A 12,785-nucleotide genomic window follows, 5' to 3' on the forward strand; every position below is an offset into this window, starting at 1 on the left:
AGAAGATTCTACATTCTACAGAGCAACTAAGTCCAGGTGTCACAACTATTGAGTGTACACTCCAGATCCCTGGAGCTGCAACTATGAAAGCCCACATGGCCTAGAGACTTTGCTCTCACTAGAGAAGCCACTGCAATGAGAAGCCCATACACTGCAACTAGAGAGTAGCCCCTACTTGCCACAACTAGAGAAAAGTCCACATAGCAATGAAGATGTAACACAGCTAAAAATAAATAAATAAAGGGGCTCCTCCTTTGTATTGGCTTTTCTCTACTCAGATCACTAAGCTCAATAATCGAAGCCCTCCAGGATTCTTGATAATTGCCAGCACTGGTGACTGGCTTTCAGCCTTTGGTGCCATGGAAATACCTCAGTTTTCTTGGTGGAATACCAGGAGGAGCATTTGGTCATGTGGACCATAGTTCTACGACATTTAAAACAAATAGAAAGATCATTTAAATGCAAGGGATGGAAGGAAGTTCCCTGGTGGTCCAGTGGCTAAGACTCTGCGCTCCCAATATAAGGGGCCTGGGTTTGATCCCTGGTTCGGGAACTAGGTCCCACATGCTGCAATTAAAGAGTCCACACATTGCAACTAAAAGACCTTGCAACAACTAAAGATTCCACATGATGCAACTAACCACAACCAAGACCTGGCACAGCCAAGTAAATAAACACATAAATAAATATTTAAAAACCAAACAGGGACATCAGTAGTCATCAGGAAAGTGCAAATCAAAACTAGAAAGATACTATTTCATATCCATTAGGATGACTACAACAAAAAAGATATATAACAAGTGTTGGTGAAGATGTGGAGAAATCAGAAGCTTCACATGATGCTGACGGGAATGTAGACTGGTACAGCTGCTTTGGGAAAACTGTTCGGCAGTTCTTAAAAAAAAAAGCAAACATAGTTGCCCTATGACTCAGCAATTCTACTCCTAGGTTTATATTCAAGAGAAATGATAGCATACATCCAGACAAAAATATGAACATGCATGTGCAAAGCAATGATATTCATAATGAGCCAAAAGTGGGATCTATCAATTGACAAATGGATAAGCAAAATGTGGTATATCCATACAATGATGTATAGTTTGTTCATAAAATGAAATGAAATTCTGACACACGTGCAAATATGGATAAATCTTGAAAATGATTCTAAGTGAAAGAAGCCAGAGACAAAAAGTCAAGAATTGGAGGATTCCATTTATGTGCAATCTCCGTAACAGGCAACTCCATACAGACAAAAGGCACATTATTGGTTTCCTGGGCCTGGGCAGGAAGCAGGCATAGGAGAAAAAGGAGTGACCGCTAAGAGGGATGGAATTTCTTTTGAGGGTGACAAAAAGTTCTGAAGTAGATACTAGTGATGATCACATAGCTTTGTGAATACAGAATACCACTGAAGGGTACAATGTAAAAGAATAAACTATATGGTATGTGAATTAAATCTCAGTAAAGCTGTTATTTTAAAAAACAAATAGGGATACTATTCAGCAGCAAAAAGAAATGAGCTACTGATTTACAACACGGATAAATCCTAAAGTCCTAAAGTCAAAGGCAGAGTTGAGGTTAGGAGAAAGAACTGACCGCAAACGGACATGAAGGAACTTGCTGGGGTGAAGAGAATGTTCTAAGAGTAGATGTGGTGATGGCTGCATAGCTGTAAGTTTGATAAAAATTACTGAATTGCACATTCAGTACCCCAGAACTTTATGATATGTGAATTAGGCCTTGAAAAAAGTGTAAACAAAAATAGAAAACTTTCTTACATCACTGACAGACTTGTAAAGTGGTACATAGAGTCATTCTGGGAAACTGTTCAGTATCTAATCAGATCCAAACACACATGTTTCCTTTAGGCTGCAGTCATTTTACAACAGGGTGCATACCCAACAGAGATGCGTCCACATGCTGATTAAAAGGCATGTTCAAGAACTTCCCTGATGGCTAAGACTCCATGCTCCCAATGCAGGAGACCCGGGTTTGATCCCTGGTCAGGGAACTAGGTCCCAACATGCTTCAGTTAAGGGTTCGCAGGCCACAACTAAAAAGATTCCGTGTTTCGCAGCCAAGACACGGCACAGCCAAATAAGTAATTTAAAAAAAATTCATAATTACCAACATATGAAAATAATCTACAAATTCATGTACATTAAAATGGATAAATTCAGGTACAGTCACACACTGAAATTCAGCAACAAGAACAAGCTACAACTATGTGAAATAGCACAGGTGACTCTTCAAAGCAGTAAAAAGCAACAGAAGCAAGACATACAAAAGAACTTGGTGAACTGATTCTGTTTATACGTAATTGATCAGAAGGCAAGACTATGATCATGGTTATCCTTGGGAATGGTCAGTGACTAGGAATGGGGAGAAGAATGTGCTTTGGGAAGCTGATGTGATGATAGTTTCTGGATCTGGGTATGTGTCACTCAAATATATTGAGTTTTTGAAAAGTCACCAAGTTGTATGCATACTGTGTGTACACTTTTCTGTAGGTTACACTCCAACACTATGTTAAAAAGATTAAAAAGAAGACTGTGTCTACATCTCTGTCTCTAGAAAGATCACAAAACATTTTAATATTCAGACATCTTAGGAGTCAACAATGGATGCATACCACGATCACTGTAACCTTATAAGATGAAGAACTAATTCCCTCTACCTAAGGATGGGTCCTTGGTTCTGCTCAAAATCAGAGAAAGCCCATTCAGTGGAGGATCCTGCCCACTCTGACAATTTAACACAATGGAAACCAGTGTCCTCTCTAATCTCCTTGGGTGAGGACTATGCACCCTCTCTGCACAGCTGGTATATCAGATGCTCAAGCCCATTTATTAGGAAAGAACTTTGTAACTGTCATAACATCAGCATTTCCAAGCTACCAGATCCTATACTGACTTGTGATAAAAATTCCCCATCCTCCGAATGCCCCACCTCTTGCAACATAGTCAGCCCTAAGAGTCGTCCTTTCCCCAAGCATGTTCTCTTGGGAGAAAGCTTTACAGTTTGGCCATTTGCTTTATTTTTAACTTGGATTAAAAAAAAAAAAAAGCCAAATAAGGTTCTTCATGCCAGTCCAATCCAAGATATTTTACAGGTTTGCATGCTTCTCAACCTTCCTGCTGTTCCCAGTTGATAAATGATGCCCTTGACAAAGTGTCAGCCCCAAATTTGTTGACTCTCAAGTATGTCTTGACGGAACCTGGCCAGACTAGCTTCTCTGCACAGTTGTCTGACAAAACTACACCGACAGGAAGGAGATGATCACATTGTTAAAACTCCCTTTCCTCTTCTTTCAGCTCTTTTGCAGATACACGAGGCTGGAAAATGGGCTCATTCTTATCATCAAAAGGCATGTCAATGCAGTTATTTCTGGAATATCAACTCACTCCCCTTGTTCCTATAAAGGTCATATGCCAGTAAACTGGTTCCTTTTATTGGGGGTAGGGGTATATATTCCTGAAATAAAGCCCTTGCATACAACTTATGATGCTAAAAATACCACAGTCTACTGTCAATGTCAATAAATGACACATGCGCTTCCCACATCATCCAAGCTCACTATTTCAAAGGAGAGAACTGACTTGGACAAGACCCACCTCTTCAAACCCAAAGGAAATAACCTTCTTTTTCCTTCCTCCCTTCCAAATACTGGGACTTTGACAAGCCTTATTCCTCCAAGGGTTTCCTGAGCTCCGTGATCTTACGACAAATCACAGAGCTTGAAGGTTGGGCTGTGAGGGTAGAATCAGACTTTCCAATTTCCTGGGAGAGAAATTCATGACCGTTTCCCATGAGAAAGGAGAAACGGAAAACGATTAGGACACAAGCAAGTTATGAAACTTATGTTTTTCAGATCTGGGAATCGAACTGTTTAACAATAGATTTAAAAGGTTACGTGATGTCTGGTGAAGGTGGACAACTGGAGGGGGACTTCTTGCCTACGATGGAAGTTAGTAAGAAAGCTGAAGACCGGGGTGTTGAAAGCAAGTCTGAGGGCCTGATGTTTGAGCTCAGAGACCAACACCTGATTGCAGCAGGGAAAGAGTTAAAAAGTAAGACACCAAAAAGCTTTAAGACATCAACGAGTTTAGTGCTGACGCTACAAGGTCAAATTACAGAGAGAAGGACTGATACGTCGCTAGTCAAAAGGGCAATTCTGAACATATCTATTTAACTGAAGTTATTCCCACAAATGCTTCTATTTATCACCCAGACAAGTCTCTTTTAGCAGAGAAACATGTTTTTAATGCCAAGTTCCAATTCTTGGCTGGTTCTGAACTCCTTTTCACTTAAAATAATTTATGATAAGGAAATCTTCCTCTGGGCAAGGGCGCTGAATCCAAATGTACCTTTAGAGGCTTCCGTCCCCAGTGGGTTTTCTAAGAAGTCGGTCATGTCGTGGTTCCAGGCGTCGCGGACGGCAGACTTGTACACCACCCTGTTATTCAGGTCCTGCTGTGGCCGGAAGTTATTTCTCAGATACTCCACCGACTTGACGTGGTCTTGCTGCTCCGTGGTGAAGATGGAATAAAAAGCCTCGAGCTGAACACAGAACCAGAGAAAAGGAGAAAAAAGAAATTTGGTTAGAAGGCTACGTGGTCCAAAGCCAGGAGGGGTGATGAGAACACAAGGTGGTGGGAGGTACCCGAAGTCAAGTGGGACAAACTCAGCCAGACACAGGTTGCCTGCTGGAATCACTGCCAATGGGCTTATCTGGCTGTGGATTCCTTTCTGTCAACTGAAAAGGAAAACACTTCATTGGAAGGTGCTTAGAACTCTTGTAGCTCGTGTCTCAGACAAGAGGCTGGGTCTTTCTGCAGCAACCCCCCCAGCCAACCCCACCCCAACCCCTGGCAAGAACTTCAGTATTACAGGAAGCAGCACAGAGTTATATAGTGAAACTGTTAAGTTTGAGACTCAGACTTCCTGGGTTGGAATTCTAGCTCCATGGCTCAACCACTCTGTGACCCTGAGAAAGTTGTTTAACTTCTCTTGAGCCTCAAATCTTTCTTGGTAAAATGGTGAGAATTACTGCAACATCGACCGGATAGGGTTTGGGTCAGCAGTAAGTGAGATTATCCATGCGTGGTCATTAAAACAGTTCCAGGAACAGAAGAACTTTAGAAATATTCACAATTTAGCAATAATTCTTACTAAGTACCTCCTTATATACTAGGGATAGAGTTCAGCAGTTACTAAGTCACAAGTTGACAAGCCCACGATGTGCAGGTTAAACTACTGAAGTTCAACATTTACCAGATGGGTAATCATAAGCAAATTATTCAAGCTTTCTGTAACACAGGTTTCCTCATCTATAAAATGGATATGATACTAGTACTGCCTTTCTTAAGGTTGCTAAAAAGATTAAAATCTATGAAGCAGCCAGTAAGCCCATGGTAAAGATTAGGTGTCATTATTATCAATATTACTAGGAAACATTTTCCTCAAGACTGCTATCTAAACTTTTAGGGGAAATCAAAGAAAAATTCAGGGCTCCAGGATCCTATTTATACTATCAAAAAGGATTCTTTGTGGCCCTCAACATTCTGCATGGCATAAAAAAGGCCATAGGGAATCTATAAAAATAGTATAGATGAACCTATTTGCGAAGCAGAAACAGACACAGAGGTACAGAATACATGTATGTACAGTAAGGGGTAAAGGGTGGCAGTGGGATGAATTGGGAAACTGGGAGACATGTATATACTACTATGCATAAAACAGGTAACTAATGAGCATCTACACATGGAATTATACTCGATGTTCTGTGGTGACCTAAAAGGGAAGGAAAACTTAAAAAGAGGGGATGTATGTATAAGTAGAGCTGATTCACTCTGCTGTACAGAGAAGCTAACACAACATTGTAAAGCAACTATACTCCAATAATTTTTTTTTTTTTAAAGAAAAGATCACTCTATTATATAGGAGGAATAGAACAGGGGCTAAGTGACAGAGATTTGTTCTCAACAGACCACAAAGATACTCTTGTAACCAGAGAAATGGAGCGTAACGTAAAATGTCCAGCCACCAAAATACCAACTCCTTGAGCTGGGGTTAAAAATGAAATAAATAGAGAAACTGAACAAATGCTTTCTGGCCCAACCGACTCCTTGAATGCCAAATCAGAATGCTTTCTGCAGGAGAGAATTACAAGGGGAAATGGTATTAGAAAACCACTTTCCAAGCTGAGATGGAGTGGCTGCCCTAAACTTACAGGATCAGGAGGTGGTTAAGCCAATGGATAATAAGAGAATTGGGACCGGGATTTCTGGATGGGCGTCTTGAAGCCTGGACCGAACCCCGGTGTTTCTCTAACAGCCTCACAGAATGACAGAAAATGACTGGCTTACAGTCTGAAACTCCTCTCTTTGCATGAGAAGGCACTGAATTTACACCGTCAAGAAAAATTATGTAAGTATACAGATTCACTTATCATTCCACCTCCTCTCCCAATTCTCCTGCACGTAGAAAGTGATAATAAACAATGAAACTTTTTCTGCTTTTCTTTCAAGGGAATAGAAGCAAGGTGGTCTTTCATGCAAAAGTAGCCTGTTATTCCCCTTTTACTCTAGGTCTCTACAATTCATAGAACTTCTAACAACTCACATGGTTGCTATTTAGAATTTGTCTTTCTTCCATTCTTCCTTCTGATGGCCCCTGTTGATGTATCATGAAGGGAGAGAGGCAATAAAAGCAGAATAATTAAGAAAACTGGACTGTTTACTCTGTCTAAAGGTGACCTATTCAGATGAAAATAATTGGAGGTGCTAAAAGGAAAAATCAACTCAACCGAGCAAGGTGCACACACTTGGTAGAGACTACCAAAATCAGAACTGAAAGCGTCTCAAAGTGAGAGGAGCTTCAGGATTTTCTCAGAGAAAATAAGTCCTAAAAATTACATGAAAGGAATTAACAAAGAGCTTCTGGAGGCAGTCAAGGGAAAGACCAACCAACAAGATGAAAGGGAAGGAGCACAATCTCCTGTGGAAAGGTTAAAGGAAGAGGAATTGTTTCGCCTGAAGAAAAGGTGAGTAAGGAGTAATTTGATTAAAGGCCTTGTATGTGAAAGATGATGACCAGCTCTTATCCACATCCAGAGATGGCCAAATAAGAGAAAATTGGTTTGCATTAAAGCCTTAAGAGACGTGAGTTGAATAGAGGGAGGAATTCCTTAACTTTAGGGTGATTTTTTTTTTTTTTAAAGAAGAGTGGGCTGTCATACAGAGCAAGTCAGACCAGAAATTTTTTAGAGGGGACAGCCATCTGTCTTCAAATTCTTTCATCTCTGGGATGCCAGGAAAGGATGGCCTGGGAGACCCTCAGCAATGTGACTCCAAGGTTTGTTTATTCTCTTGAATACTTGTTTCTTTCGCAGCTCTCATTTAGTACTCCTGAAAAGTTTATTTCTGATGCCTCAGGAAAGAATTAGTCATATAACTGTAAAAAGAGGCAGGTTCTGAATTCAACACAGAAGCGATTTCGCTCAAATTGCTCTTACAGTTTAATGACATTCAATGGCTTAAAAGCTCAGCCACATCCTTGTCATTAACTCAACTTGCCCGAAGATTTCAAAGGAGGGATGTGATGGTTCTGAGAGTGAACTGACGACCTGGGCGATATTATATTGTCACCTGGATCATAGCTTCTCTTGACAGTCGCATAAAAGGAGAAAAAAGGAGGACAAGCTTAGCAGGCTCATCAAATGTCCTTCGGTATTGGCTGCATTTATGGAAACTGTGTCACTCCTCTCAGTTGGATAAAAATTGCCAGTGGCCTCTTCTGCTGGTGATGGGCATGCTTGGTCATTGAGTGGAAGCTTCCATGGTCCCCAGACTGGCAAGGGGAACCTATATTTTTCACTTGGGCAGGAGGTCAGCGGTCATCTGGACCAGACAGCTTCTGCAGCTCATCACACAGCTGCTGCATGTTGTCCCTCAGTCCTTAACCTCGCCTTGAAACCCACAGTTGCTAAAGGTAAACCTGACCACCGGGACCCTGACGTTGTTGGATTCCATGGGCCGCCATTCACAGGGCAGGCGACAATAGGAAGGTGCCTCGAAGAGTTGGGCAACGAGGCAGCCCCATGTAATGCACGAGACATAGAACAAACTAAAAAGCTGTGTCTCTCCGGCCTCTGATTGGTCCACCTCTGACTTGGTGTGTAATCTGTTCAGTTCTTCTAGATCTAGTTAACTACATTCTTCTAGATCTAGCTAACACAGTGATCTTCTCAAATGCACCTTGGTCCAACACCTTTAGACAGGTATTATCAGTAAACATTTTCCTGCCTGAAATAATTCCTGACACAGAAAAGGTACTCAGTAAATATTATTGTCATTAGTGCATGCATCAGTGCACAAGTCATGTCTGGCTCTTCTGTGATCCCATGGGCTGTGTAGCTCACTAGGATCCTCTGTCCATAGGATCCTCCAGGCAGGAATACTGGAGTGGGTTGCCATTTCCTCCTTCAGGGGATCTTCACAACCCAGGGATCAAACCCAAGTCCTCTGCGTCTCCTGCACTGGCAGGCAGATTCTTTACTGCTGTGCCACCTGTCATTACTATTATTATTTTGTGAAGAACGTAGTAACTATGATTGTGTGCTAAGCTTGCAACAACCAGAGAAGTTCTCTGCAGCTTCTTTTTCCTTTTCTTTCTTATAGTATATATATTCATATATATTAACAATGTACACTATATACATATATATAGTAAACAATACATATGTAGTTACATGTATAATGTCATTATATATACACTGTATATATGCAATGTGTCTATGTATATGTATCATGAATATTTGCATCTTATCAAACTCATGTGCCAGGTACCTTTGTCAAGCACTTCATAAACATTGCTTTGGTTCCTAACTTAGTCTTGGCTCAAAATAACAACATTACAGTGACATTATTCATAATATTATTAGGATATCACTAACACTAGAAACTAACATTTCCTGAGCATTGATTAGGCACAATTTTTGTGCTAAGAATGTTATCTGCTTTCTCCTACTTAATCCTCATATAAATCCAGTACTGTTGGTGGCATTATCATCGTTTTTTACTGTTTTGTATTATATTGTTTTGACTGGGTAGGAACTTGGGCTTAGAGACATTAAGTCACTTGCTCAGAATCACACAGAAACTGAGGGGTGAAGTGAGGATTAGGAGCCCGGGTCTATGCGGCTCTATTTTTACACACTTTCAGTCACTTTATGCCACACGCACAACAGGTCTTCAGTATTATTCACTGAAAGAGCAACACTGTAGTGGACAAATGGAATTTGATGTTAGTACAGAAGTCCCTAAACCGTTCCTTTTAGCTGCCCTCCAAAGACCCTACCAGGCTGGGCATCCACTACTGCCCTTTCACTGCGGGCAATATACATCTATTCATATTTTTCTGCACTCTGGAAAGAAACAGCCTACAACCCAACACAGGAAGAATCAGGAACTATGAACAAGATAGGAGGTGCAAACAGAAAACAGAATTCACCTCACAAAGCCTGTACCTTTCTTTCCCTTATTCTTTTCCAGAAGCACGTAATAAACACACTTGGATTTACCTTGAATATAATTAACGAACTCTTTATCATTTAGGGAAAATAAATGAAAGTTTTCATTTCTATAATATTAAATTGACTTTTTAACTTTTGAAGTGAACATGTAAAACATTTCCTTCTTTTATCCCTGCTTGGGGAGTTGTAATTGCATTTTAACTGGTGCTGTTTCAAGAACAATTTTAACCTTGAATTGCAAATGTGCTGGCTGGAAGTGTATATAAATCAATTCAACTTAAGTTTTTATTGTAAAAATATTACAGAGAATAATTAGTTTTTAATCTGTCAGTTTGAGTCAAAGGAAATTTGAAAACTATTCATACTGTTTGTAAGATCTGGTCCATAAGATGTGAGAGAGGACTATCATGGTTGAAGGGGGCAAATGAGAGAAAATCAAAAGTAATGTAATTACCAACCGCTGAAAGGCTGATGTGCACAATACTTTATAGGCTGGATATAGAAGGGCAATTAAACAAAGCCAGAGTCCATTATAAGAATAATAATAAACTCCAGGGTAAACATTAGGATCTATAATGTCACACCTAAGGTCATGGGGACGTGAGTTTTGTCATACATTTAAGAGGTATGGGAATTAAAAAAAAAAAAAAAAAAGAGGTATGTATGGTTTGGTTGCCGCATGAGTAAACAAGATAATAACGAGGGAATATGAAATTCCCAGTAGCCTGGAGCATTCACAGTTTTACTTATTGAACCATGGCTATAAAAATAAAATCTGAGAATGCTCCATGTCTGCGGATGTGCTCTCTCTCCGCAGCTACGGACAGTTTTGGGTGAAGGTGATTATAGAAAGGCCTTCTACAGAAAGAAGAGGATTTAAACCATAATCAACCATGAAACCTACCTGTTATGAGCTAATAATAGCATCTTCACTCACTATTAAAAGAAAGTCTTTATTCAAATCACTGCACGTTGTGTAGTGTTGGAACAGAAACTTTTTGAATTACATGATTCATCAGTTGTTATGGCCTTGGGATAGATAAATATGAGAGGCCCAACCATCAGCAGTCACACATGGCCATTCCACTGGAAATGTGGCTAGTCCTACACATTGAAATAATGGTATTTTGGATACATGAGGTTAAACAAAACACATTATTAAAATTAATTTCACCTGCTTATCTTTAAATATTTTAGTGTGGCTATCAGAAAATTTAAAGTGATATAGGTGGCTTGTTTGTTGATACTGGACAGTGCTGAGTGGCTTCAGCAATTAAAAAAAAAAGGCAACAAAGAAACCCACCTAATATCTCTGAGTACTTCCTGTGGGGCCCACTAGTCTTGAGCATATCCTACATGCACTCCATCAATGAATCTCTATAATGACTCCATAAAGTAGGTATTATTATTATTTCCATTTTACAGACGGAAGTTTAGGCACAGAGTTAGTAGATTAATTGATTAACTTGGATGAAGACTATAGCCAAAAACGGAACAGTTTGGCTCCATATGGAACATGGTCTTAATTCAGAAGAGTTGCTCTACTCTTTGTGACAGGGACAATATTGGTTGAAATAAAAAAAAGTCATGTCACTTAAAGACCCCACATAAACACTATTAAAACAAATACATGAATTCAGCAAAGTACAAGGATACAAGATTAATATTCAGAAATCTGTTGTATTTGTTTACACTAACAATGAAATGCCAGAAAGTAAAAAACAAACAAGCAAAAACCCATTTTAAAATTGCATCAGAAAACAAAATATCTAGGAATAAACCTAATCATTAGGTGAAAGACCTATCTGCTGAGAACTGTAAGACACAGATAAGGGAAACTGAAGATGACCCAAAGAAATGGAAAGATATCCCACGCTTGTGGACTGGTAAGAAGTAATGTTTAAATGGCCAGATTACCCAGAGCAATCTATAGATTTAACATGATCCCTATCAAATAACCCATGACATTTTCCACAGAACTAGAACAAATATTCCTAAACTTTATATGAAACTACACAAGACCCTGTATTGCTAAAATCATCCTGGAGGAGTGTGGGGCAGAAATCAAAGCTGGAAGCATTACCCTCCCAGACGTAAGACAATATTACAAAACTACAATAATCAAAACAGCATGTTATTGGCATACAAACAGATGTATGGATCAACAGAACAGATGAGCGAGCCCAGAAATAAACCCATATGCCAATGGTCAATTAATCTACAACAAAGGAAGCAGAAATATATACAGGGGAAAAGAACATCTCTTCAGCAACTAGTGTTGGGAAAGCTGGACACCTGCATGTAAATCAATGACGTTAGGACACACCCTCACATAAAAGTGCAAATGGCTTAAAGGCTTAAATATAAGATATAACACCATAAAATTCCTGGAAGAGAAAATAGGCAAAACATTTTCAGACATTAACTGTAGCAATGTTTCACCCTTTCCAGTGCCCTTTTAAGGCTGATGCAGTGCCATTAGAGGCTAACACAGGAGGGTAAAGAAAGTCTCCATAAAACCCAGAGAAGAGATTTTTAGAACTCTTCTCTGGATCCTGTCTGGAGTCACAACTGAACCGGAAGATTTTAAGTCTTAGCACTTACTAGTATGTGTGTAGTTAATACCAAAGTCATTAAATTTAAACTTGACCTTCAATAAAAAAAAAAAAATTGTAGCAATGTTTTCTTAGGTCGCTTTCCCAAGGCAAAAGCAAAAATAAACAAATGGAACCTAATCAAACTTAAAAGCTTTTGCATAGCAAAGGAAACCATCAATGAAGCAAAAACACAACCTATGATATGGGAGAAAATATTTGGAGACAATGTGCCTGACAAAGGGTTAATTTCCAAAATATACAACTCAACATCAAAAAAAGCAAACGACCCAATCAAAACATGAGTAGAAGACACAGACATTTCTCCAGTGAAGACATGAAAGATGCTCAATATTGTTACTTGTTATAGACACACAAATTTAAACTACAATGAGTATCACCTCACACTGGTAAGAATAGCTATTATCAAAATGTGAGAAAAGGGAACCTTTTTATACTATTGGTGGGAGTGTGAATTGGTACAACTGCTATGGAAAATAGCATGGAGGTTCCTTAAAATACTAAAAATAGAGCTACTATGTGATCTAGCAGTCCCACTCTTGGGCATATATCTGGAAAAGACAAAAACTAATTTGAAAAGACACATGCATCCCAATGTTCATAGTAACATTATTTACAATAGCCAAGTCATGGAA

The 12,785-nt window shown here is 39.4% G+C and overlaps 1 protein-coding gene and 1 non-coding gene across 4 annotated transcripts in view; one reads left to right on the forward strand and one right to left on the reverse strand.

The window, feature by feature from the left end:
* The window catches only part of PTPRG (protein tyrosine phosphatase receptor type G), a 747,715-nt gene that overhangs the window by 133,406 nt on the left and 601,524 nt on the right, over window positions 1–12,785 (reverse strand). For all 3 annotated transcript variants that reach the window (XM_043885370.1, XM_043885371.1, XM_043885369.1), the window contains exon 8: window positions 4,368–4,560. In XM_043885370.1, coding sequence (XP_043741305.1) covers window positions 4,368–4,560 — 193 coding nt within the window. The remainder of the gene's footprint in view (window positions 1–4,367; window positions 4,561–12,785) is intronic.
* LOC122683379 lies at window positions 11,986–12,108 on the forward strand. Its single transcript, XR_006337725.1, has one exon. It is a non-coding gene; the product is annotated as a small nucleolar RNA SNORA26 (small nucleolar RNA).

Source organism: Cervus elaphus, chromosome 24 (genome assembly GCF_910594005.1).
Source record: "Cervus elaphus chromosome 24, mCerEla1.1, whole genome shotgun sequence".
NCBI lineage: Eukaryota > Metazoa > Chordata > Mammalia > Artiodactyla > Cervidae > Cervus > Cervus elaphus.